At 38.7% G+C, this 26341-nt stretch overlaps 2 protein-coding genes and 1 pseudogene across 3 annotated transcripts in view; 2 read left to right on the forward strand and 1 right to left on the reverse strand.

Moving 5' to 3' along the window:
• The first annotated feature begins 5308 nt into the window (after window positions 1–5308).
• Window positions 5309–7851, forward strand: LOC149118985 (mitochondrial coenzyme A transporter SLC25A42-like). Its single transcript, XM_089275422.1, has 3 exons — window positions 5309–5472; window positions 6624–6740; window positions 7346–7851. The coding sequence occupies exons 1-3, from the start codon at window positions 5309–5311 to the stop codon at window positions 7824–7826; spliced, it is 762 nt and encodes a 253-aa protein (XP_089131548.1). The 3' UTR covers window positions 7827–7851.
• Window positions 7852–14124: 6273 nt separating this feature from the next.
• LOC149118986 (uncharacterized) lies at window positions 14125–18497 on the reverse strand (annotated as a pseudogene).
• Window positions 18498–25961: 7464 nt separating this feature from the next.
• Window positions 25962–26341, forward strand: part of LOC110050908 (MAM and LDL-receptor class A domain-containing protein 1-like) — a 40670-nt gene continuing 40290 nt past the window's right edge. For both annotated transcript variants that reach the window (XM_089275296.1, XM_089275301.1), the window contains exon 1: window positions 25962–26048. In XM_089275296.1, the coding sequence (XP_089131422.1) occupies window positions 26003–26048 (46 nt within the window). In that variant the 5' untranslated portion in view covers window positions 25962–26002. The remainder of the gene's footprint in view (window positions 26049–26341) is intronic.

A 26341-nucleotide genomic window follows, 5' to 3' on the forward strand; every position in this document is an offset into this window, starting at 1 on the left:
ATTTTCTTTCCTAATCGCTTTCACTAAAGCTAGTCAACAAACTGTTCTGTAATATTTCTATTGAGGGGTTTTCTAAACCCTACGTTGAGTCTGGAAACCCTCTCTTTGATACAACACACCAGCTAATTAGCCTTGGTCGAACCAGCGAAACCAAATGAAATAGTCGCCGTCGCCTTTTTTTTTTTCGAAATAATTGAATTTTTTCTTAAGAAAATATTGATGCTAACTTAATGTTACCTTTTTTTTTATATCTTAGCTGTTTCTTGCTTTAATTTGTAAATAGGAAAGCAATGGATTTCCAGGAAGGCGCCCCACAAAAACAAACATGTTTCTGTTTTAAAACTGGGCTTAGAGTAACAGTTTAAAATACTGATGACGTCTATGATAACACTGTAAACCTTGTATGGAGACGTCTTCTGGTTTAAACAGCATCGTAGCAAAATGAAAACACTGTCCATTAAAAACTGCCGAATGAGATCGACTGAAATTAAAACAGTTCGGATATTTATTACATTCTACAGTAACGTTCGTCGTGAAAGAATTAACCATCTTCACTATACCTTCAGATATTCTTTTATTTTCTTCTATCGACAAACTGTAGAAAGCTTAATTGAAAAAGCTTCTCGAATTGTGGTGTTCAAATTTACACAAGTGAAAATACATTGCCAAGTCTAAAACTTTGAAATTGTGGATATTAGACTGAAAATAACTTAGTTCTTAAAAGTTCTTTCTCGAATATTTAAGAATAGATACAATTACAATTGCATTATGCTTTAATTTCTTTAATACATTAGCACTTGTATATTCAGCCGGCACCGTCAGAACACGAACCATTTCAATTTTGTGATTGTTATTGGTTAGACCACGAAATACCCCTAAAACTACATTTTCGTGAGCTTCCAAAATATACTTTCCGGCATGGCCTTAGCGATCATGGTAATACCCTCTAAAATAACAACAAAACGCCGTTTACAAGTTTCAACTTAAGTTTTTGATCGTTTTCAGTTTCAAATTTTCTTTAGTAAAGTCTTTATTTTCTTTACCAAGATGGTAGTACCCTCTAAAATATCAACAAAACGCCGTTTTCACTTTTCAACTTAAGTCTTTGATCGTTTTCAGTTTTGAATTATCTTAAATAAAGTTTTTTATTTTCTTTTACAAGAACTTCCAGACAACATAGCATAACCTATGTATACAGCACACCCTACTTACTTAGCCTTTACTGTTATTTCACCGTACACACCTGTACTGACGTTATCTCGCACGCCCTCAGGTAAATACGCATCGATTTATACGGCAGGGTATTCTGCCTTAACGGTGTAGGTTTTCAAAGTCTTAAATCGAATTTTACTAGAAATTTTGCTATTGTCGTGCAGGTTACCAAAAACAAAGATTCACAATCTACCTTGCAAACGTTTTATTAAACGTAGATAAGTTTTAGCCGGAATTCTTTTAAAACTAGAGCGTGTGCACACACAGCATCTTACGTTATGCTTTAGCTTTGATTGTACGTTTCGTATTTTGTTGATGTTCTGATAAAACTAACGGTGCTGCGAGCACCGCTGAGCTGTGGGTGCACGAGTGGAGACTAGCACTCAGCAAACTAATGTCGCATTTAGCAATAGCAAGGAGCAACGTCAACGTTTCTTTTGTGCTGCTCAGAGAGCTCTCGCATGCACCATTTACCAAAAAGGAAGTGGGTTTCTTCAATAGAAGCTAAGTGCGCCGCTTTTCGACGGAGTACTCACAGAGTGTACCTACTCGCTGTTTACGATTTTTTTAAAATATAATGAACACTAGACATTGATTCTCCAGTAAGACTAAGACGAACGCCGAACCAAAAAGTCAAGAACTGCCGTAAACAAAACTTCGAAGATGAGGCAAACATCATGCAATTAGATAAAGAGGATACTCAACGAAGCAGCTTGAATGGTAAATATCTAAGCTTTAACTCTTGCGATTAGTGTCTTGATTCTTCTGTTTGTTCTTATTGAGATCAACAAGCTTACTTGTAAAGTTCGATTTGATATTGCAGCACGGAGCTCGAGTAAAATGCTCTTAGCGCGTCTAGTTATAAAGATAAAATCTCACGCAAGTAAACGTTCTCAATTTTGAGCTCTGATTCAGTTCTGTAAGAGTTGACTGACCGATTAGCACGTGCAATAATAATGACATAGATCGATTTAGGTTAGCGTTGAATCGGAGCTCCTCAATTATTTTTATTTTTACTAGACTTTACAGAAGATTCGCCTTGTGGTAAGTTAGCTTCCGAAATATTAAACACATGGGAAAATAAATGCGAAATTCACATTTAGAAACCACGTTTTAAAACAATAATGAAGAGTTTCTTTCCCACGCTACAAAATGCTAAAATTGAAATACATACATAGTAAAACAAGGTGTCGAAATGTTTCAAATTAAAAAAATAATTAAATTAAAAAATGTGGAGCGACAGCAACAAAAACGGCCCAATAGTTATGAGAGCAATGGATTTTCAACTTTGTCAATTTACGGCTTCCTACTTTTTTTTGTTCTTACAAAGCACGGAACAAACCAAAGAGGTCGCCTTGCATCGTCAGCTATGTGGATTATCATGGCATTGTGCATTCAAAGCCAAGACGATATCCTTCTACAGGTGATCAATCGGAATAAAACTAGACTTCCTAAAACTAGAATCGTAATTCCTTTGGTTTTCCCAGTTACAAAGGGAGTTAAAATTTGGCCGCCTCTTACAAAACATTGTTTTACATGATTTTATGTTGGAGCGATTAAACGAGACGTGGTTAATTTGGACAACAGATAATTCCACAAAATAACTGGATAATTTATGCAGTGAGTAACATCTAACGCATCACTAAACCTTCACGAAGTTCCGAAAACGTGAGACTTAGCGACTCGAGATTATTTGTGCAGCCGGCAACATATCACATAGGAGGATGGATATTTATGTTTTTTGGGCTTTTCTCATCGAATTCGACGCAAACAAAAAAGGAAAGAACTCGAGAATACTACAAATAATTTTGATTCAAACTCTTTAGCGATGATGATATGGAACTAAATTAATTCTCCAAAAAATACTATATAAAAATAATGACACTTTTATTCTCTGAAAGTTTTACTGAAATCATAACTTAAAATATTAAATGTATGCATCAAAGGGTCTAAATGAAGACAATACAGCCTCGATATTGACTGCACAGCTGCTTGCACGATTAGACAAAAATGAATTATCGAATGATTGAATTTAATTGAATATAAAGTTCTACTAATATTTTCCCAGCTGTTGCTAGTTCCTTAAACCTAAATTCTTGCTTTTTAGTTGCGACCAAACTGGGGTTCGGATTTCGTGATATATTGAAAAGAAAATTGTGGTAGTCATTTTAAGAATAAAATGGTTTTCATTTTCTAAATTATCTTTGTTTGCCAAGGGTTTTGGCGTAGGCAGCATGAGCGTTGAATTTACTTACTGAAATTGTAGAAAGCACGTAATGGCCTTTATTATATAAACACGAGTGTTTTACTGGTACGCCACTCAAAATTCATACGAGATCACATCCGGGACTCGGGTGGCGTTCCATATCCTTCCCAGTGAAAATATCAAGTTGAACACTCGAAGAGATATTCCATATCTACGTGCGCCCATGTATTATCCTCTATAGATACATTTGCAGAGAGAATTTTTTAAAAAAAAATTCCGCTAGAGGTTTGGTCTTTGGGATTTTAAAATTTTAAAATAAGCAATCTATGGGACGTCTGAAGAAGGTGAGAAATTCTAGGTGAAAAACTGACGGTGAAGTGAAGCGACGACAAAAAGCGTGTTTGAATTTTCAAAACTTAATTTCGGACCGAATTTAAAAACCGTTTTAAAAAAATTGTCTTAACCAAGCGCGCAATCTTATTTTGTAAAACGTTCTCAAACTACCGTATTTGATTATCATTGAATAAAAATTTTCCGCTGGTCGAAAACAGGCTTTAAAGAACTGAATTTAGTCGTAAATTATTATCTTTGTTTCCAGAGTCTCTAAGACTCGTTATAGTTGTTTAGTTGCGTAAATCATAACTCTGAAGCAGCTTTCCAGGAATACGCAAATTATGAAAATGAAGACGGTTCTTCAACATCCAAGTTCGGCACTGTGTAATACTTCACATCTTATTAAGCAATGGAATTTCAAGTGTGAACCGTGTTTAGTAGATGTGTCTCAATAAAGAATTGGTTGATACTTAGCGTGCGTATATTGAGTTATGGTGCACGCGGAAAGTTTGGAGAGCACGAGAGATGTGTAAGAGCTGCTCGAGGCCGAGCCTCGAACAACGTGCTCTCCGAACTTCGCCAGTGCATCCATAACTCGATATACGCAAACTGAAATGCATGAACCTGTTGTTATACAACATGGCGACAACAACTTAGGCGATTAATTAAACATGTTTTATTGGTGATTGACTAGAAAGTTTTCACAATCCACGGTGATGAAGAAAATAGAGGATCCTATTCCTTGGTTAAAAACATGCCACAACTAGTTGAGCAACCGTTGAACGAAAACACTTCATCTGGTTTCTAAAGTTGTCAATTATAATTCGCTACTTCGAATAATAAATATATTGACAAACAAAGTCAAAACTCTCAATGAAAATATAGAGAAAAAGAGTCAAAATACTCAAGTTTTAGTAGAACTCTTAGCTTGACAAAAGTCAAAGGCTCGAAGTAGGGTTTGGATTGTTCAGAATGATGTTCACATTGCCGAAACTTGAGCAAAAGGAACTCGCAGCTAAACAAGACGGAAATCAGTTTGCAGCATAAATGAAACTGCACACGTTCGCGTCATGTTATTTAGGCACGACCGTGCGTAAACAAAGATTTTTACCTTGATGGCTCACTAGAAATTAGGTAGGACTAGCGTACACCATTTTCTCTTGCGAGCGCGCTATGTTTTAAAGCACTGACGTAGTTGATCTCGACGAGCTGCCATCCAAACGTCCACTTTTTGCCTTTTTTCAACCCAAGCCTCATCGGTTAAGTGATTTTTAGAAATTAAACAGTTTGGTTCAAATTTTCCACGCACGTACGGGATTTTAGCTAACAGCAAGCGTCGTCATGAGTTTCTTTTTTGGCCCCTATTGAAACTGCGTTTTTCATATTGATTAAAACTTCTAGCCCCTGCGTCATCTTTAAATTAGTTGCTCATCATTAAAAAAGGAAGATATTATTATTATTATTATTATTATTATTATTATTATTATTTCTTTGGTTCAAGCAAAGTCTCTTTACCTGGTGTAGTGTATCAAACCTGAGATATATAAAGATGCAATTATGGAGTCTGTTGGTGTCTTAAGACAAACATATTTAGAAAATGGTTTCCTTGGTCTCTTCCGAGGAAACAGTGCAACAATGGCACGGATCATTCCTTATGCTTCTCTGCAGCTTACAGCGCATGAACTGTTTAAACAGTTGCTTAGAAAGGATGACAAGAAAGGGTAAATCTGCTCTTACTATTAGCATGAATAGGGATTTTTCAATCTGATAGCATTTATTACAGGCCCTAATTGTGTTGCAAGCCCAGCATCTCATTCCAAGTAATTTGGACAGTCCATGCACTACAGAATCAACAAGTAACACAATCACATCCTTGTCCAGTTTGGAAATAATTGAATTAAAAAATAAATTCCTCTTACAGCCAAATTGGACTTGGCCTACAGCCTTGTCCAATTTTACCTGTCCTTGGAATATTTTTCACCCAATTATTTCCAAATTGGACAGCATGTAGTGCTATTGTGTATACTCCTGTGGCAAGATAGTTTGAGGCTCTAAAGGAAAAGTAAACTTGTAAGCAAGAAAAAATAACAAAACAAAAAAAAAACAACAACAACAATCAGATTGTCCTCTCTCGTTTGATTTTATGATTTCAAGTTCACATACCTGTACATGTGTATATTTTGCCTGTTGACTAAAATCTGACAGCTTTCTACAGGCTATTATAATTGTTACTAATTATGTACACTGTAACAGCTCAGACAAGAAACATTTACACTGACTATGTGTAGCTGAAGTACAGCCAAACTGTATTCAAGAACACCTACAGCTGTAGTGAGCCAAATCCCTATGAAAGATATTTGGAAAAAAAAATTAGATAATTGATAGCACGCATGCTTATTGCCATCTAAGATAGTACATCTATTTTAGAGTTGAAGTTGGTGTAAACGCAGTTGATAAATTATTAGGTGTTCACAATTTAGATCTACACACTGTATGTGAAATACGAAATCATGAACCCTGAGCTAACGACACAGTCTTCACCAGAAGAGTGTGGAGTTATAATTACTTTTAAATTATATGAACACCACGAGTAGCTTTGTTTGAACAAATACTCTGTACTCAAACATCACAAAGGACAATTGAATGACAGAAAATTAAAATCAGCATATACATTATTGACAATATTTATCCAAAAATAAGGTCGCATAGAACATTTCAAATTTGAGGGGTTTAATTCCTGCTCTTTCGATCTCCTACACTGACACAGTGCTTTTCCTCTAATTGATACAACATGTTTTCTTAATTTTCTTCTGCGAGCACATTAACAACTGTTCTTTATCTAACTAATCTGTCCATTTGTGTTATATTTCAGAGCATTGCCTCCAGTGCGTCGATTTGTAGCTGGATCTTTAGCAGGCATTACAGCTGCGTCATTCACCTACCCTTTAGATATGATTCGGGCTAGATTGGCTATCACACAGAAAAACAGGTAATTATTTTTATCAATAAACTTAAAATAATTTATAACGATTAAAAACCATCTGTTTTACAGTAGGAACAAGGCAATCCCAGAGCCCACTTCAAGCCTGTATATAAAAACACCATCAGCACACAGGAAACTGTTACAATCAATCAATGATAAGGTCTTTTTGAAGTCCAGTTCTTCCAGTTAAACCAAACTCTTAACTGGATAGTCCAGGGAACAGGCGAGTGGAAAACTGGGAAATAAGTAGGTGGGAATTCTACAGGAGGCGGAAGGACTGAAGAGAAGGTGGGAAAAGCAAATTCCAAGGTGCTAGAAACTATGAGAAGTGCAAAGAATTTTCTATTACTGTAATAAAGAAGTACCAAAGGTTGGGAGCTTGAAGGGAACCTGAGGACCCTTGCCCCCTCCCTCCTTCCCCGTTCCCCTCTACCTCCCCTAGTCAAGGTGAGTTGAATGGCTCTAGTCTCTAGATTTGTTAAAAAAAGACAGAGGAAGCTGCTATAGGCTGGACTGTAAGGATTATGATGTACATGTATTTGGTGAAACTTATCTCTGAGTTCTCAACGTGTTAATGGTTTTGTAACTGTTTTTTTTTTTAATTTCATTAGGTACACTGGACTGAATATTGTCACCAAAATCTACAGAGAAGAAGGGTGTTCGGCCTATTACAGAGGGTTGCTCCCCAACTTGATGGGAATAATGCCTTATGCTGGCATAAACTTCTTTACGTATGAAACACTTAAAAAACTGTACTCTGACTACTTCCATCAGAAAAAACTCAACCCACTTCACAGACTTTTATTTGGCGCATGTGCTGGGCTCTTTGGCCAATCTGCCACATACCCACTGAATATGATTCGTCGGCGAATGCAGACTGATGGGATTTCTGGGCCTTCAAGGCCAGAGTATCGCAAAATGTGGACTACAGCGAAGTATGTTTATGCGACGGAAGGATTGAGAAAGGGCTTGTACAAGGGACTCAGCATGAATTGGGTCAAGGGACCCATCGCTGTTGGAATAAGTTTTACAACGTTTGATCTGTTGCACGGTTTTTTCCAGAGGCATTACATTCAAGCAGAGACTGGTTGAGGAGGAAACAAATAAGTTCCCCCCCCCCCCCCACCCCCGCCAAAAAAAAAAAAAAAATCACTCGGTACACTGCAACCGATCTCTGTCTAAAGAAGCTCATTTACGTTATTTGGAGTTATTTTGGCCACGTACAAGTTTACCCTTAAATGGAAGGAAACCTGAAAATAGTAGTTTGCTACTGATAGAAAAACACCAAAGAGATAACTAATAAGCCTTAAAGAAACAAGGATAGCTTGGGATAGAAATGGTTAACGCGGATTAATCACAAACCACAAACTTAAAAAATTTAGGCTTAATGTACTTTTCCAGATATGCAAACCGTGACGTAGCTTCTTTAAACGGGCTAAAGTAGGTAGAAATTGTCCGCAATAAGCAGGTCTCACATAAAGGTTGTTTGCACCGTGTCTGATAATTGTTTTCAGTATCAGTGCTATTGCTATTGCAGGAGACGAATACAGCTCAAAAACGGGCTGTTATTGCAGTTGTACTAGCTATGTAGTTCTTGTTGTTTTAGACCCGTTTTTATCTTAGTGTCGAAAGTAACTCGCGCTTGCATGGTTTTGTTAGCTGCTTTGATTACTTTTTCAGGCGTGTTGGTATAAATGTGGTCGAGAAGAGACGAGGTGTGATCTGTTATTTGTTTTGTTAATTAACTTTAAACCTCGCAGGAGTTACATAACCCAGAATTGTCATGGAATCTATTAATATTCGTTTTCGTTTTAAACCGCGTGTGTTGTAATTTTCTTGTCAGTTACAGTCTAGTCGTTGTGTATTAAAGGTCGTTTCCTAAATTGGCGTCGTTTTGCGTTTGAAGAACACACCAGTTGGCGACGAGGATGCCGGATACACCGGGAGGATCAGTGCAGCCTAGCATCGTGGTATATCCATCGTGTTTAGGGCGTATGGAAGAGTTCACGCCGGGCAGCGATTGGAAACATTATGTGGAGCGACTCGAAATGTTCTTCGAAGTTAACAGTGTGCTGACATAGAAGCGTGTACCGAGCATACTTATCTTGATGGGTAGTAAAATGTATGCTTTGTTGAGGTCCATTTCAGCGCCGAGGAAACCGAAAGAATTAAATTTCACAGAAATCGTGGATACTCTGGCACAGCATGTGGATCCAAAACCGATAATTATCGCAGAAAGATGCAAGTTCCATAAAGCCGAACAGGAAGAGTTGGAAACTGTTAGGCAGTACCTCGCCAAGTTACAAAAGTTACCGGAGACCTGCGAATTAGGCCCATATCGCGAGGAAGCCATTCGAGACCGGTTTGTTTGTGGTTTGCGTCCACAGCCGATTCAAAGCAAGTTACTAGCTGAAGCGACGTTGACACCCGGGGGTACCTTGGGAATTTCTGGGTAGGGATGTGCCGCTGGGACCCTGGAACCCTTAGCCTAAACAAGAGCTAGTTCAGCTGAATTTTGCTACCCTATACTAGAGTAAACTTCACAAATCCCCCCATCTATCGACACTGTGGAGGCTTATTTGCGTAAATTTAAACTTACCGATTTGATTTTTTTTATATTTTTGAATGGCAATTCCTGGTTTCTCAGTCTAGATAAAATCTTCAACTAACTGGCCAGTTTCGCGAAAAATAATACACTATTCTAAGGTAAAGGTAAGTTAAGGTAAATTTATTTTGAGTCGTAAACGTGGGGAGTGGTTGCCTAATCTCCCGACCTAGGGGCTCATGACAAAAACGCACGACTATCTAAAATAACGTTACTACTTAAAATTACTATACACGCTAAGATGAATTCAGAATTAAAACATAAAATAATCCTAAGAGCACGACTATTCTAGACCCAAATGCTTTGATTTATATACCCTATCCTAGAATAAACTGCTTGAAAACCATACCCTTCACAGCGGCACATACCTATATAGCCCATATATGACAGTACCTCCCCCTCCGGGCGTTGACATTACAAACCGCGGTGGAGAAAACCTGTGCTAGTGAGTTAACGGAAAAGGAAGCCTCAGGATTTCATGGCTGTTCCCATGATGTTAAGAGAGTGGAGGGAGCTTTTTCCGAATGTTTCAGGTGTAATAAAACCAATCATTCTCCGGAAAAATGTTTTCTTCGGAAAGCACAGTGTCATGTGGATGCCAGAAGTTTGGCCACATGGTAACCAAGTGTCCGGAGAAGCGTGCACCGAAAGCCAAGGGAGGAGAAAGTAAGGAAAGTAGGAAGAAGAAGAAAAGGAAACCCGGTGCATTCTATAGCGTTGAAGAAACGGTAACGATGGCTGAACCAGTGGATAAAACCGCCTGGCCTATGTTTACCGTAGTCGATTCTCAGGGAAGATGCAAAGAATTGATCGTGCCAGTACTGATTGATGGAAAGTTAGTGGACCTGGAGCTGGATACTGGTGCCTCTGTGACGATCATTCCGAACCATATTTGGTCTGGTGTATTGGCAGCGAAGTCTTTGCAGCAAACTGACGTGAAACTGAAGAGTTATTCCGGGCATGGAATCCCAGTTCTTGGGGAGGCCAAAGTCCGGGTGTCGTATGGTGATCAACAAGACTGCCTTCCAGTTATTGTCACTGCCGGTGATGGTCCAGCACTTGTGAGACGAAATTGGTCGTCCGTTCGTAGACTTGACTGGAAGCAGATCAAGCAGATTTCCCTGGAAGCGTGCGACTGGTTTCTAAGTACGCATCACTGTTTGATGGGGGCCTGGGCACAATCGAGGGAGTGACCGCTCATATCAAGCTCAAGGAAAATGCCACCCGGCATTTCTTTAAGCCCAGACCGGTTCCCTTTGCCTTGAAAGGGAGAATTGCAGAAGAGCTTAAGAGGTTGGAAAGAATCGGTGTATTGGAGAAGGTAGAATTCTCTGATTGGTGGTCGGAGTTTCTCCAAACTAGATTTGTCCTCAGCATATCAACAAGTGTTGTTAGATGAAGAATCCAGGAAGTATGTCACAAATAATACTCAATTGGGACTTTTCCGTTATACGCGCCTACCGTTTGGAGTGGCAGCAGGTCCAGCCATTTTTCAGCAAACAATGGCCTCTATATTAAGTGGCCTTAATGGAGTTGGTGGTATCCTGGATGACTTAATCGTAACTGGTCCAGACGACAAAGAGCATCTTCGCAATCTGGAAAACACTCTCAAACGTTTGGACAGCATGGTTGTGAAATTGAAAAAGCCGAAGTGCGTGTTTATGAAGCCTTCAGTTGAGTATTTCACGTTCGTGGTGGACCGGCATGGAATTCATCTTTCACCACGCAAGGTACAAGCCATCCAAGAAGTTCCAGAGCCGCAGAATGCGACGGAACTGAAATCTTTCTAGGGGTTGGTGAATTATTGTCGTAAATTCATTCCCGATATGTCAACTCCTGACCACCCGTTGAATCGTTTGTTGATGTTCGACAAACCCTGGGCCTGGACAGAAGCTTGCCAAGTAGCCTTCAAGAAGTTGAAAGAATTGCTCCTTAACTCACCTTTATTGGTCCACTATGACCCGAATAAACCAGTTCGGTTGGCTGTCGACGCCTCATCATATGGTTTGGGAGCAGTTTTGTCACATGTCTCTGATGACGGTGAAGAAAAACCAATCGCGTATGCATCCCGCAGTCTCTCAGCAAGTGAGCAAAATTAATGCCAAAATTGTGTTTGGCATTAAGAAATTCCATCAGTACCTGTTTGGAAGACGTTTTTCATTGTTTACGTACCACAGACCTCTCATCTTGTTACTTAGTCCTAAGCGTGAAAGAGTCCAGAGAAAGAAAGAGTCCTTAGAAAGAGTCCAGAGGCGCGCCACTCGCTGGATACTAAGAACTAGAATCGGCGAGATGTCCTACAAACAACGATTGCTGACTCTTCGCTAGTTACCACTAACATATGACAGGGAACTGAGAGATCTTTTATTTCTCTATAACTGTATTTCTGGATATACTGACCTAAAAATTGAACGATATGTTACTTTTACCACACATGGCCGGTCCCGCTCTAAGAACCCCACCTTCGTACTAAAACCTGCTTACTGTAAAACCGCAACTTTTCAAGCTTCTTTTTTCAATAGAATTGTAAAACCCTGGAACACTATCTGTAATCTCGCCCCTCGAGACAAATTTTCTAGCCCAAGTTTATTCAAATATTTTTTGCACGCCACTTATTTTACTTTACTGGACACTACCTATGATATTGACATGCCCTGCTCCTGGTTCCTCTTCCGCAACTGCCCTTGCCACCGCTCTTAATTTTCTGTGACTAATATTATCCGCACCTTGTTTTAAACTATTGTAATTAATTAGATTTAACTATAATTAACTATAAGTAATTATTAGATTTTATTGTAATTTTTATCAAATTTAAGATTTTCTATCACCATTCTTACTAGCTTCTAGGGTTGCGCCTCGCATGGGTAACTTTATTTTCCCGTTCGCGCAATTCCTATTGGTCCTTTTCTTCTTTTAATTATATTGTAATTTTGTGACCAATAAAGTTGATAGACAAGGTGGTATTCCTGTGTTAAGCGCGTCCTGCCTGCAACGTTGTCAGCCTTTCAGTATGACATTGAATACGGGGCTTCCAAGCATCATGCCAACGCTGACGCACTGTCTACGATTGCCACGAAAGACCGTGGAAGAGCCGGATGATTGGAGCATCAAAGCTGATCAAGTTGACCGCGTTCAAATGGAACGAGCACCAATCACAGTGTCTCAAATCCGCGAGGCCACACGTGGGGATCCAGTTCTCTCTCATGCAATGTACTTCATTCTGCATGGTTGGCCAGCAGAACACTGCATTTCAGACGAGCTGAATTTATTACAATAAGGAAGACGAGTTTACCGTTGAAGATGGCTGCATCCATCGTGGTACCAGAGTAGTGATTCCTGCCAAATATCAGGCTGCTGTTTTATCGGAATTACTTTTGAATCACCCCGGTATGGTCCGCATGAAGTCCCTAGCCAGATTGTATGTGTGGCGGCCCAGCCTAAATCACGATGTTGAGCAAACAGTGCGAGATTGCCATGCCTCCCAAGCAAATCGCAGTAAGAGTCCTCAGAAAGTCAGCAATCCTTGGATCTGGCCCACACGACCTTGCCAGAGAATACATGTCGACTTCGCAGGTCCGTTTAATGGTCAGATGTTTCTGCTTGTAGTGGATGCGAAATCAAAGTGAATTGAAGTATTTCCAATGTCCTCAACCACGCATCAGCGACCATTTCAGCCCTATGTTTCCTGTTTGCCACTCATGGTCCACCAGAGGTCATAGTCTCAGATAATGGTCCGCAGTTCGTTGCTCAGGAAATGAAAGACTTCTTGAAGTCAAATGGAATTCGTTATTGCTTATCCTCGCCTTACCATCCAGCCTCAAATGGTGAAGTCGAGCGAGCCGTAAGAACCTTCAAAAAGTCAATGAAAACCACGAAAGATGAGTTATCGGTTCCTGAGTTATCGGACAACTCCTCATACTGCTACAGGATGCACTCCTGCTGAACTCCTGATGGGTCGTAGAATTCGCACATGGTTGGACATCTTGCATCCAGATTTGTCGGCCAGAATGTCTGAGAAAACTAAGCTTGGAAACCATACCACACGTCTTAACTTTCTACCTAGTGATCCAGTCATGGTTAGAGATTATCGGGATCGTAATCAATCGTGGATCAAACGAGTCATTGAAGATCGCTTGAGGGCTGTTACGAATCAAGTTATGGTGGAGAATTTGTTTTGGAAACGGCACGTGGATCAGCTGCGATCCTTAGCAAAGGTTCAAAGGTTCAAAGATTGCAGATACCGACCCTATGGCTGAGGTTCCTCTTGATAATGCTTATCCAGAAGTAATGCCTTTGCGTCAACCTGAACAACCGCAGATTGAATCACCAGACTCACAAGCAGATTCGACTCATGTCGTCCCGCCAAGTCCTCATGGTTCGCAACATTTGGTACCAGTCTCCGCACCAGAGGAGCCCGATTTGTCTGCTGTGCCACAATCGCAGATGCCTAAAGTGTCCAGAACAGAAGAACCCGTCAAAGCTACAGAAGAACCCGCTAAAGCTCAAGTTCCAAAGTGTTATCCAACCAGAGTTCGAAGTAAACCAAAGCCATTAATTGAAGAAATTTAGGATGTCTATAAGTTCAGCCTATTATCAGGTTTTTTTGTTTACGGCGTTCAAGATCTACCCAGCACGATTCAATTCCATCAGATGAAATATCCAGTTCACGCCTCCTCGTAAATTCTAAATCACTGGAGAGATATAGGCCGACGCCTCCTGCCTGCGTTTTTGAATTAGTATTTACAAAACCATACCCTGGTATGTTTAAATTTGTATTTTCCCTCATTTTACTTTAGGAAATTGCAATAATATCCGGTTCAGTTTCAACTGTTTGTAGGATATCATGCAATAAGGATATGTTTTCCCCAGGTTACGAATGTTGCAGTGTAAAACTGAAAATCCGTTTCGCTTCGCGGCATCATTAAACAGTCTGCAGATTTATTTATCGTATAATATTTCGATTCGATATAGTCCTCATGCGAGCGTTTCAATACATCATCTCTGTCGGGGGATTCAATAATATGCCGATATAGATCGATATTTTTATAGAAAGCCGATCAGTTGAATGATAGATCCAAGAACATGTGGTTTTAAGAAAATCAATTTGGTCCAGATCTTAAAAAGGAAATGAATAAATTATATTGTTATCACCATTATAACCTGACATAAGGAAATGGTCTGCTACTTATACTTAAGGTCTAGTTTAAGATGTATACGGCTATGTGATATAGCACGGAGTCTACTTATCTTTGTGAGAAACCAAATGATCAGTTTCCATTGGAGGCTGTGCATTAGTCAGTGACGAAGACTTCGCTCAAAGTCTGCCAACTGTTCGTGTGTGTAAATCACTACAGGTTTGGACCTTTCCGCTTCTTTAAGAAAGATACGGCTGTTCTGGGTCCACATATGCTTCCATCTTAGCCTCTTCTTTAGATTATTAACATCTTCTTTAGATTGTTAACATTCCCAAAAAGATGTTTTTTATACCTTGTTAATGACTCAGATATATAGATCTTCTCCTCCTCTTCCAAACCAAGCCCAGGGAGTTTGTTCGTCTTCTTGTTGATTAACTTTCGGCGATTTGGGTAGAAGGCATTCCCTGCATCACGCCGAGTGAATTTCACTATGATTCTCGGTGGAGTATCCGAGTTGTGGGACGGTAGAGGGTGGGAGGTAGATATATCCTCTTCTTTAATGGGGACGTCGATGACTCGACCGACGGCAATAACGATGTCGTTGCTGGTGCAATTTTCACTGGGAGGAATACCCGAGATCTCGAGACAGTAGTCCCTGCTCGGAAAGTGCGCGAGGTTTTCAAGGCCCATGCGCAAGGTTTTCAAAGACCACGCTTTTTCATGTTCAAGTCAGCTTTGTATGATTTTAATTCAAAATTTTGTTTCAACCCGAGTTGAAATAAAGTTACTTACTTACTTATATCTGTTACTTGTTCGCTCCTGATCTTTTTTGATACAGAAAGAGGGAGATAAAATGAAGTAGGCTTTCCAAGAATCCCTGGGAGCAGGCATAGAAAGCATATGGTATCGTTTAGTTTGGTGTCGTTTGTGTTACTCGCGATCGTCTCCTTGAGTATTGTCATCCTTCATATTATGATAAGCAAATGCCATATACGTTTCTGGCTCTTCCAGGTTAAAGTCCTGGCATCATTGTAATCCCGAGTATTTCTGGGATATTTTATAATATATACCATGATTATTATTTAATTTTTGAGATGTGAGTTTAAGTATTTACAATGCAGATATGTATGTATTATATATCCTTTCTGATTCATCCAGGTTGAATTCCTGACATCAGTGTATGCCTGAGTATTTCTGGGATTTATAACATGTTTAGTATTTAATTTTTGAGATGTAAGTTAAAATATCTAGGTATTTGTTAAATATCCTTTCTGGTTCATCCAGGTTGAATTTCTGGCATCTCTGTATGCCTGAGTATTTTTAGGATGTATAGCATGATTAGTATTTATTTAAATTTAAATTTTGAGATGTGAGTTGAATCTGGGTATGTGTTATGTAATATCCTTTCTGGCTCATCCAAGTTGATCCACTATCTCAATTCTTGGTTTTTAAAATTCCTTAACTCTAAGACTCTCTAGGCAGTCATTAATATTTGCCAGGAAGTTGCTGAAATTTTGGGCATATATACACATGTATTGCTTTTCTGTTTTCCCCACAATTTTGATCGTTAGCTTTTAACTGTGAATTGAAAAACTGATGTGTTCACCATTTATCAACTAGTGTTACATTACATGCACCTATATCGTTAAAACATCATCCCATTTCCACACCCTGTTTTCCTTTTTCCTTGGAAAGTTTTTAAAATCTACATCAGGTTGTACAAGCCATTTCTTGTTTCACTGTTGCTTTGTCCTTGTAATCTTTTTCCTGCAAATGGAAACATGGGAATGCAACGGAAATACAAATGGCCAACTTAACCCTGCCGCAAAAAACCCCGTAGAAATTCACATGCTCTTTCATTTGAGAATCGTGTACATTTGATTTATATGCATGGCATGAAAATTTAAGTATTTACCTCTTTTTTGACGTTATACTCCATGCACTGAGTTGCCCTAAATTGCAGTAGAACTGAGGACTTCAACGGAAGCCCGCGGCAAACCCGCGAAAAAGAATGGCTACAGAAAGCAGCTCCTAAGCACGCCATTGTACGGAGAAAAAAAATATTTCGTTGATATCAGCTAGGTGTTGTCCCATGAAACTCCCATCTTCATCATGGTCGAACCGCGCGTGTGCTACTCCGAGTTACAGAGCCAAAACTAAATAACATAACGATCGTGTCAACTCCAGGGTGAAGCGACGGTCAGCTTGCTCGTCCCTTTCAAAGTTTTCATCGAAATTTACCGTAATAATCGTAATTTATTGCTTATAAGCTTAACTTAATTCCAGTTATTTGCCAATATCATCAAATAAAGTTCAGTAAATTATTATTTGTGTTCCAGTTAAACTTCCTCGTCAATAAAAACAAAATGTCAAAATCGTTATCAGGGAATAACGCCAAAATGGGCAGTTTTCGCTATCCATCAGTATGATAATAAAAAACTTATAATAGTCTTTTCTCTAGCAAGTTAAATGGCAATTTGGACGCATTTTATTTTTGTCGTTCCGCTATAAAATCAATATGCAATGTTTTCACTTGTATAATAATTTCCAATCAGTAATGGTACGAGAAATGATATACACCCTTTTTCATGAGAATATTGTTTTTTCCGGCCGAGGCAGAATATTTTTATTTTTCTGGCTGTTTTAGTAGGAAAATATTCTTGGGAATATTTTCCGATTATAGCGTATGACATATCTGTTTACCAATGTATTTGGTGTCTGGATGGTGTTTAAGTAATTTTGGAGTCAGTCTCCAGGTATTTTAAGACTTAAAGCCTGATGTCACGCACATAACGTGTTGCCGGAATATTAATAGCATCGAACATAATGCTAATGCTGTTTTTTGTTGCTTTCTGGCCAGTTTTGCCGTTTAGAGAAATGAAGAATTTTATACGGTCAAGTTAGATACATATAATTGTACTGTATTTACAAATTTTTAACACACAAAATTATATTCTCTGCCTTGGGTTTATTCTTAAAATGTCCTTAAAATAAATAAAATAAATAAAGAGAGTAGGGGATTGCCGCTTTTTTCGCGCACCCTTTCGTTACAACACATCGAATTTAGTGAGTCCACGTTGATCCACCATTACAGACCCAACATTTCTTTTCTTCATACCTGTCTCAGAGACTCATAGCATTCAGTGAATGGGCCGTTACGTCTCAAACTTGAAAAGCAACATTTTGCATCGAATATAGAATTTCCTGGCGCTCAAATTATAAAGTTTGTTGAATCGGAGAACTTTTAGTGAAGCTGAAATTAAAAGGATTTTCCACCATTGTAAAAATCCTCCCTTGCGACATTTTTAGAACCAGAGCAAAGCAGAGCGGGTAAGAAAATGCTAAATAAACGAACTCTCACGCTTTCGGATATAACTTTCAAAGATAACATATTTGTGCGAAAGTTAACCCACAGAAACGGTCAATGACATGGATTTAATTACAGTGGAGTGTTATTGAAGGACTAAAAGTTCTACATCACCACGGATTCTCAGGTCTGTATTTTGGTTGCTGTGAACGTCTAGCTCGTTGAATAAGACTCGCCTTCATTAAAACATTAATCGGTCTAGATCTCTAAGCAAACAACATTGACAGTGCCGAAACACGGGCGCAAATACAATATTTACTTTCCTAATCGATGTTCACTTAAGCTAGTCACGGAACTGTTCTGTAATGTTCCTATTAAAGGTTTTCTAAAGCCTACGTTGGGTGTGAAAACCCTTTCTCTGATACAACACACCAGGTAAGAAGCCTTGGTATGGTCGAGCCAGCGAAACCAACTGAAATAATTGAATTTTATTTTAAGATATTATTAATGCAAATTTAATGTCCCCTTTTGTATTTTCTTAGCTGTTTCTGACTTTAATTTGTAAAGGAAAAGCAATCGTTTCCTTTAACTGTTGATTGAATCCGATTCGTGATCATGAAGATAAGACGAGAGTTGTTTGTATAGGTGCGTGAAAATGTGTGCCAATGCTACACGTAACACCTCAATCACGAAAGACCGTGTTTGACCACGTTTCCAAACACTGAGAGGAGAGTTGAAAACACTTCGCCCAGCGTAGTATTTTTGACGACCTTCGAGGTGTTTGGAAATGTGGTCAAACACTGCTTGTACCGTTTGGTATATATTATCAATCGAAACTAAGGCTAAGGAGAAAGCGGAGGAACAAAAGCGTAAAAATATATGTTAATTAATTTCAGATACCCCAACAGGGTCACGGTCATGGATGTAGCAAATTAAATCTGTCCATTAAAACACTGAGCCGAAGGAGATCGACTGAAAGTAAAACAGTGATATTTATTACATTCTAAATTAATGTAGGCCATAAAAGAACCGTCTTCATTTACCTTTAGATATTTTCTTGCTATCGACAAACTGTAGCGAGCTTAATTTAAAAATTGCTGCTTGAATTGTGGTGTTCAAATTTACAAGTAAAAAACATTGCCAAGTCTAAGACTTTGAAATTGCGGATTTTCATCTGAAAATAATTTAGTTCATAAAAATTATATCTGGTATATTTAAGAATATATACAATTACCGAAAATGGCGCAAAATATACAGTAGAACTGGTAAATTCAGCTGGCATCGTCAAAACACGAACCCATTCCATTTTGCATGTTCAGCAGATTACGAACTACTCTTGATAATGCATTTTTCTAAACTTCCACTTCAGTGAAGGTAGCACCCTCTAAAATAACCACAACAAAACGCCATTTTGTCTGGAAGTTTCAACGTAAGTTTTTGATCGTTTTCAGTTTCAAAATATCTTTAATAAAGTTTTTATTTTATTTACAAAGAACTTCTAAACAACAAAGCGTAACCCAAGTATATAGCTCAACGCACTTATTTAGCCTTTGCTGTTATTTGGCAAAGGTTTCATTCAGTGTAAATATGATTTAACCGGATTCAGTTCTTTATGCTTTGGCTCTGTTTGCACTTTTTGCATTTTTGGTTATGTTCTGTAATAAAACAAACGCTGCAGCGAGCACGTCTAAGCTTCTTTTGGGCTGCTCCAAGAGCTCTCTTATGCACCATTTGCCAATCAAAGTGGCTATGAGCCACTCAAATGTTCGTCTGTAAACAGTGACGATTTCGGTGCCACTGACTTGAGGTTTCAATCCGTACGTTAAGTTAAATTTTAATTCTACTGGCAAAACGCAACGTTTAGAGGATACACGAGGAGATGTAACACCGTTGAAAACATTCATGAAGTTATTGGTGATCCTCGTCCGAGACAATTAATTAAAGTACGGCTTCTTGTCCGATCAGGGGGGGGGGGGGGGGGTTCTGCATGCATGGATGGCTTAGCAATTTCGTATACCCCGTGTTCTAATAAGTTTTGTTTTTCTCTTGTTTTCCTTCCCTTTCCAAGGCGATATTAGTGACTACTGAACTTCCAGTCTTGTGTAATTAATGTCTTTTTTTCTATTTATCAACTATTTTGTTCAAATCACTTCGCAATGTCCATATTCATCTTTGAAGTATTTATTTACAATACTGTATAAATAATAGCGAAACGCGTCGTTCGAATTCTCCTCAATTCTCTTGTGTGTTGATCTCTCCATCGAGTACGCAAGTCGGGTCTACAAGTGCCCACGGGATCCTTTCTTGAACAGTGGCTAGTAATCGAACCCATTCCGTTTTAAGTGGTATGTTTTAGGAGTCTTATGAAGCTTGAGTAATGCCCACATTAGTCTTCTTTAGGAGTCGAATTCAAATTTTCCGACGAGCATCCCTGACCTCCTCATATGGGAGTTCCCCCCAAGGATTCCAAATGTCCAACAGGAAGTGACCCAATGAAGGAGTGAAAGAGTGAAATCGTCCCACTACTACAAGCCGGAAAATATAAATATTTTCCAAGTTAAGAAGGAGGTGGTTTTCTTCAATAGGAGGTAAGTGCACGGCTTTTCGCACGTTCAAAAGTGTCTTTTTTAACTCAATATATAGTACTTGCTCGCTGTTTACGGTTTTTTATAAATATAATGAAAGTTAGACATCGATTCTCCGATAGGACTCTTTAACTAATGCCCGTTATAACTGAGATTGCTAAGCTTAAGTACAACGTGGACCGATATAATGTTCAGCTCATTTGTAAATTGTTAGGTAAATACTGACGTCTTAGTTTCCTACTTTTAAGCCTTTTTTTTATCTTTATTACTTTTGCACGCTTCATTAATTATTTGAATCTCTTCTTTTCCTGTACAAGTATATTCTCCAGTTATATGCATGCACTTTCTCGTTGTCAAAGTAAGACTTCCTCGTAAGTTAACTTCTATATGAATAAAAAATATATTAACACAATTTTGACCTATTGCACCAAGTTAATAACTCGGGCTTCCGTAGGAAATCCTGACTCATAAAATATAATGCAAGTCGTTTTCTGTTGGTAGCCAAAGGGGGATCATGGTCCCAAGCGTTCCTAGCGTAGAGCGTGAAAACGGCGGATGTGACAACTTGCTTAATGTTTGGTTGCTCTTCGCCAACAACGTAATGTATAGAATGCCGTGTTTTGTGAAGAACGTTTGGGTAAAATTTGCGCCTTGTGCGTTCATCTCACAAACAAAGATGTCGATCGTTTTCGGAACGGGTCGCGCTACGAATTATATCGCTTAAGAGCAGCTTCGCCTAAATATCAACTAGACTTGGAAATAGCGAAAAAATCGAATTTCTTCAAACTCGCCCAGAATGAAGCCCTACAGGCACTAGTTACAAAAATATCGTTTTAAGTTCGATAAATCAAAAATTATTTTTTTCCGCAATTTTTTCGTTTCGATGCCCCAAATCGGCCAAAATCCATCGAAAATGAGCGGCATATTCAGAGGCTCGTAAACTCAAAAGCAAAAATCTTCATTACAAACTGATTGCACGTCGTATTTGTACTTCCTTTCTTGTCTATTTAGAGCTAAATAGATCGTGATTTGATCAGAACTTAAATATTTGACGAATTTTTTAAGTTAACGACCCAAGACAGCTTTACAAGAGGTCTACATTTAGCCTATTTTCAAATGCTAAAAAGGCGTTCTGGTACACGGCTTTTCCCAAAACAACTAGTTTGGTCTGAAAGAGCATTGTTTCTTCTTCAAATTAGTGAAATAAAATTTTTGGGTAAATAAAATCGCGAGCGCTGAGATAGCGAACTAAATGCAGCACTTCGTCCTGAAAACGTGACCTTTGACCCGAGGGTAACGAAACCGATTACTGCAAGAAAACCCGGAAGAAAAGCAAACGCTTCGTTATTTTGAAACAATTTCTAGTGATATCTCTCCGAAACCATGATTGCAAGAAACTATTTCCAGATATGAAATCTTGCAGGGTCAAACACGGAGCTAAAGGCCGCATTTTGACACAATAACTTTGTTTGCTGAGAATTGAAGTCAATGACAGTTAACGAATTCCAGTGAAATTTGCAAACTTGAAGTATGTTAGCCGATACTTACCTGAATATTTATATTTATAGAAGAGCCGTCTTCTAGGATTAACCTTCAAAAGAAGCTGGAGCCCGATTGGGAAACCTCTAAAAGAAGAAATGTGTAATATTCCGTGACCTACCCGATGCTATAGATTCCATGCACACGCCAACCGCATGTTTGTCGTAAAATCAACTGAACTCCACTGACAGTTTCCATGGGCAACCCCAAAATAAACAATCCCCAAAAATGTAAAGTGAAATTGGCTGTCCTGATGAACAGTTAGAAGCTAGAGTCAAGTTCCATTACCTTTAAAAAGTGCTTGATTTTATTTGCTTGCGTTGACTTTGTTCACTACTCTCACGTTCGAATGCCGCGAATCGGTCACGCCAAAACGGTGCAGACCGTGCAGACTGCAGACACTTGTTTGGGCTTTTCATTGTGACTCCTTTTTTTGGGTCTAGTTACAAAATAGTGTTAAATATATCTGAAAGTTTGTCATTTATCCACAGGCTGCACAAGCGCAGTATTTGAAGTTTGATTCAATAGACAAACGCGTACAAGACTTTGTATGGGAAACTTACTTAGTCTGTACGGTCTGCAGTGTTTTGGCATGACCGATACTACGCGGTATTCGAACGTGACAGTAACTACTGAGTGAACAAAGTAGAATCAAGCACTTTTAAAGGGTAATGGAACTTGACTCTAGCTTTTAACTGTTCATGAAGACAGCCAATTTCACCTCACATTTTTGGGGATTGTTTATTTTGGGGTTACCCATGGAAACTGTCAGTGGAGTTAAGTGAGTTTTACGACAAACATGCGGTCGGCATGTGCATGGAATTTAAGCTAATTTATAGCAGCGGGCAGGTCACGGAACATTAAACATTTCTTCTTTTAGAGGTTTCCAAATCTGGATCCAGCTTCTTTTGAAGGTTAATCCAAGAAGACGACTCTTCTATTAATATAAATATTCAGGTAAGTATCGGCTAACATGCGTCAAGTTTGCAAATTTCACTGGAATTGACTGCAATTCAATCCTCAGCAAACAAAGTTATTGTGTCAAAATGCGCCCTTTAGCTCTGTCTTTGACCCTGCAAGATTTCATATCTGGAAATAGTTTCTTGCAATCATGGTTTCGGAGAGATATCACTAGAAATTGTTTCAAAATAACGAAGCGTTTGCTTTTCTTCCGGGTTTTCTTGCAGTAATCGGTTTCGTTACCCTCGGGTCAAAGGTCACGTTTTCAGGACGAAGTGCTGCATTTAGTTCGCTATCTCAGCGCTCGCGATTTTATTTACCCAAAAATTTTATTTCACTAATTTGAAGAAGAAACAATGCTCTTTCAGACCAAACTAGTTGTTTTGGGAAAAGCCGTGTACCAGAACGCCTTTTTAGCATTTGAAAATAGGCTAAATGTAGACCTCTTGTAAAGCTGTCTTGGGTCGTTAACTTAAAAAATTCGTCAAATATTTAAGTTCTGATCAAATCACGATCTATTTAGCTCTAAATAGACAAGAAAGGAAGTACAAATACGACGTGCAATCAGTTTGTAATGAAGATTTTTGCTTTTGAGTTTACGAGCCTCTGAATATGCCGCTCATTTTCGATGGATTTTGGCCGATTTGGGGCATCGAAACGAAAAAATTGCGGAAAAAAATTAATTTTTGATTTATCGAACTTAAAACGATATTTTCGTAACTAGTGCCCGTAGGGCTTCATTCTGGGCGAGTTTGAAGAAATTCGATTTTTTCGCTATTTCCAAGTCTAGTTGATATTTAGGCGAAGCTGCTCTTAAACGCCTGCCAAATGCGCAATTCTCGCGAGATAACAAATGAGCCATGCACGAATTCAGACTACGAAAACACTGAAAACTATATGATGCTGAGTCGAACGCCTGAGATGTTGAACAAATCAAGAATCGTCGTAAACAAAATTCAGGACAATTCAGAGATGTGGCAAACAACATGCAGTATTAGATATAGAGGATAACAAAGCAGCTTGAATTGTAAATATCTAAGCTTAACTCTCGTGTTAAATGTTTTGATTCTTTTATTTGTTTTTATTGTGTTCAACAAGTTTACTTGTAAAACACGATTTGATATTGTGGTGCGGAGCCCGAGTAAATGCTCATAGAGCGTCTAGTTATAAAGATAAAATCTCACGCGAGTAAACATTCTCAGTTTCGAACTAGCTACAAAGCTCTGATTCATTGCTGTAAGAGTTGACTGTCCGATTAGCATGTGTAAAAATATATAGATCGATTTAGGTTAGCGTTAAATCGGAGCTCCACATTCAAAATACATTGATTCATGCACATTCCAAGCCTATAGACGATATCCTTCTACAGGTGCTCAATTGGAATAAACTAGACTTGCTAAAACTGGAATCTCAATTCCTCCAGCTTATTTTACGCGACAACAGTGGTTCAAAGGCAACATAAACACGGCGCCGTTTGATGGGATCGTTTGCATTCAAAATGCCAAAGAGGAAGACATTTTTGCCTTGGTGCACGCACAACGTACCGAGTTGCTATCTTTGTGCCATTTTTCCAGCCCATCAGCTTTTATCTGTTCGTTCACTTGTTGAGAACTAAAAGCCAAAGAATACATAAATATCTCCAGAGGAAGGGGAAAATAGTTTTGGCTACATCCAGTGCTGGATCTTAAATCCTATTATAATAGAGTTTCCATGTAACGCGCACTCTGACTGGCTGAAACAGCGTGCTTTATCAGAGAACAGAGCATGGGTTGGCTTTCAAATTTTTGCTTCGGAATTTTGACATATTTGACCCAAATTAAACATCCTCTGTGACTCAGACAAACGCAGTGGAAACAAGCTATTTGTCTGCAGTGAATATGGCTCACAGAGACCATTGTTAGCAACAGTAGTGTTAAAACTGTACTAAAATAACAAGTTTTGCTAGATTCCCGCCGACAAAATACGTAGCGAAATAAACAAATTCTCAACCTAAACAGTGCTTCGATAAAAGACATTATATTTGTTACGAAGGCAGAAATTATACTTGTTATTCAAACTCTTTAGCGACGATATGGAACTAAATTTATTCTCCAAAACAATTACTGTATAAAAAATAATAACAATTTTATTCTCTGAAAATTTTACGGAAATCATGACTGAAAATACTCACTGTATGCATCGGAGGTCTAAATGAACAAACAAGGCCTCGACATTGACTGCACAGCTGCTTGCACAATTAGACAAAAATGAATTATCGCACGGATTGAATTTAATTGAATATAAAGTTCTACTAATATTTCCCCAGCTGTTGCTATGGTTCCTTAAACCTAATTAAATGCTTGCTCTTTAGTTTTGACCAAAATAGGTTCGTTCAAAATAATCCAGTTTTAGCAAACATCTTAGCCTGACAAAAGTCCAATGCTTGAAGTAGGGGTTGGATTATTCAGAATGATGTTCACGTTGCCGAAAGTTTAGCAAAAGAAACTCGCAGCTAAACTCGACGGAAATTCTGCAGTTAAAATGAAACTGCACACGTCGCACGCTTTGTTATTAAACTCCCTTTTTACTTTAATGGCCTAATGGATCTCGAGGAGTTGCCATCTAAACGTCTGCTTTTTGCCTTGTTTTAACCCACGCCTCATCGGTTAACTGGTTTTTGGAAAGTAAACAGTTTGGTTCAAAAATTCTCCACTTACGTATAGGATTTTAGTAACCAGCAAGCCTCTTCATAATTTCCCTTATTGGCCCCTATAGAAACTGCTTTTTCTGATATCGATTAAAACTTCTGGTCCCTTCGTCATCTTTAAATTAGTTGCTCAACATTATAAAAGGAAGATATCATCATTTCTTTGGTTCAAACAAAGTCTCTTTACCTGGTGTAGGGAATCACCCCTAAAATAAATATATAATTAATTGAGACAATTATGGAGTTTACCAAAGTTATTGATTTTAAAGAACATTTCCGTGAGATGGTAGCATATGTGCACCTCCATTAGGATTGAAATATTTGAGTGGAAGTTCCCGCAAGGTCATATTTGTTATTTGTTAATGGACAGAGTCTTATTTCTCAAGCCTGCATGGGCATAAATATGGCCCTGAAACAAGGAACCTTTTCATTCATCTTTGATTGTCTCAAGATGATATTGCTGGTTTTGCTGCTGCCGCTAGGAAGCGTTGTAACGGGTGAGGGAATTGCACGCTCTTATTATTAGAGTATATCGTTGAAAAATTGGAGCTGGGTTTGATCCCACTCATTGATTCGAGCACATCGCACAATCCTCGTAAATTAAGTACGTAAAATACTGATCATGTTTCCCTGACTTAGTTTTGTTTGTTTGGTTCTTTCAGAGATAGTGAGCTCTTTCCTAGAGTCGGCTTGTTTTCGATCGGGTTGATATTCAGTAGGGCGGATCATACCATAATTATAATGATTGGAAGTCCAAGAACTCAGCTTTTAACAAGGCGCTCCGAGGGCT

Source organism: Orbicella faveolata, unplaced genomic scaffold (assembly GCF_042242905.1).
Source record: "Orbicella faveolata isolate gen_17 unplaced genomic scaffold, um_ofav_v1 contig_1, whole genome shotgun sequence".
In the NCBI taxonomy this organism is placed as follows: Eukaryota; Metazoa; Cnidaria; class Anthozoa; order Scleractinia; family Merulinidae; genus Orbicella; species Orbicella faveolata.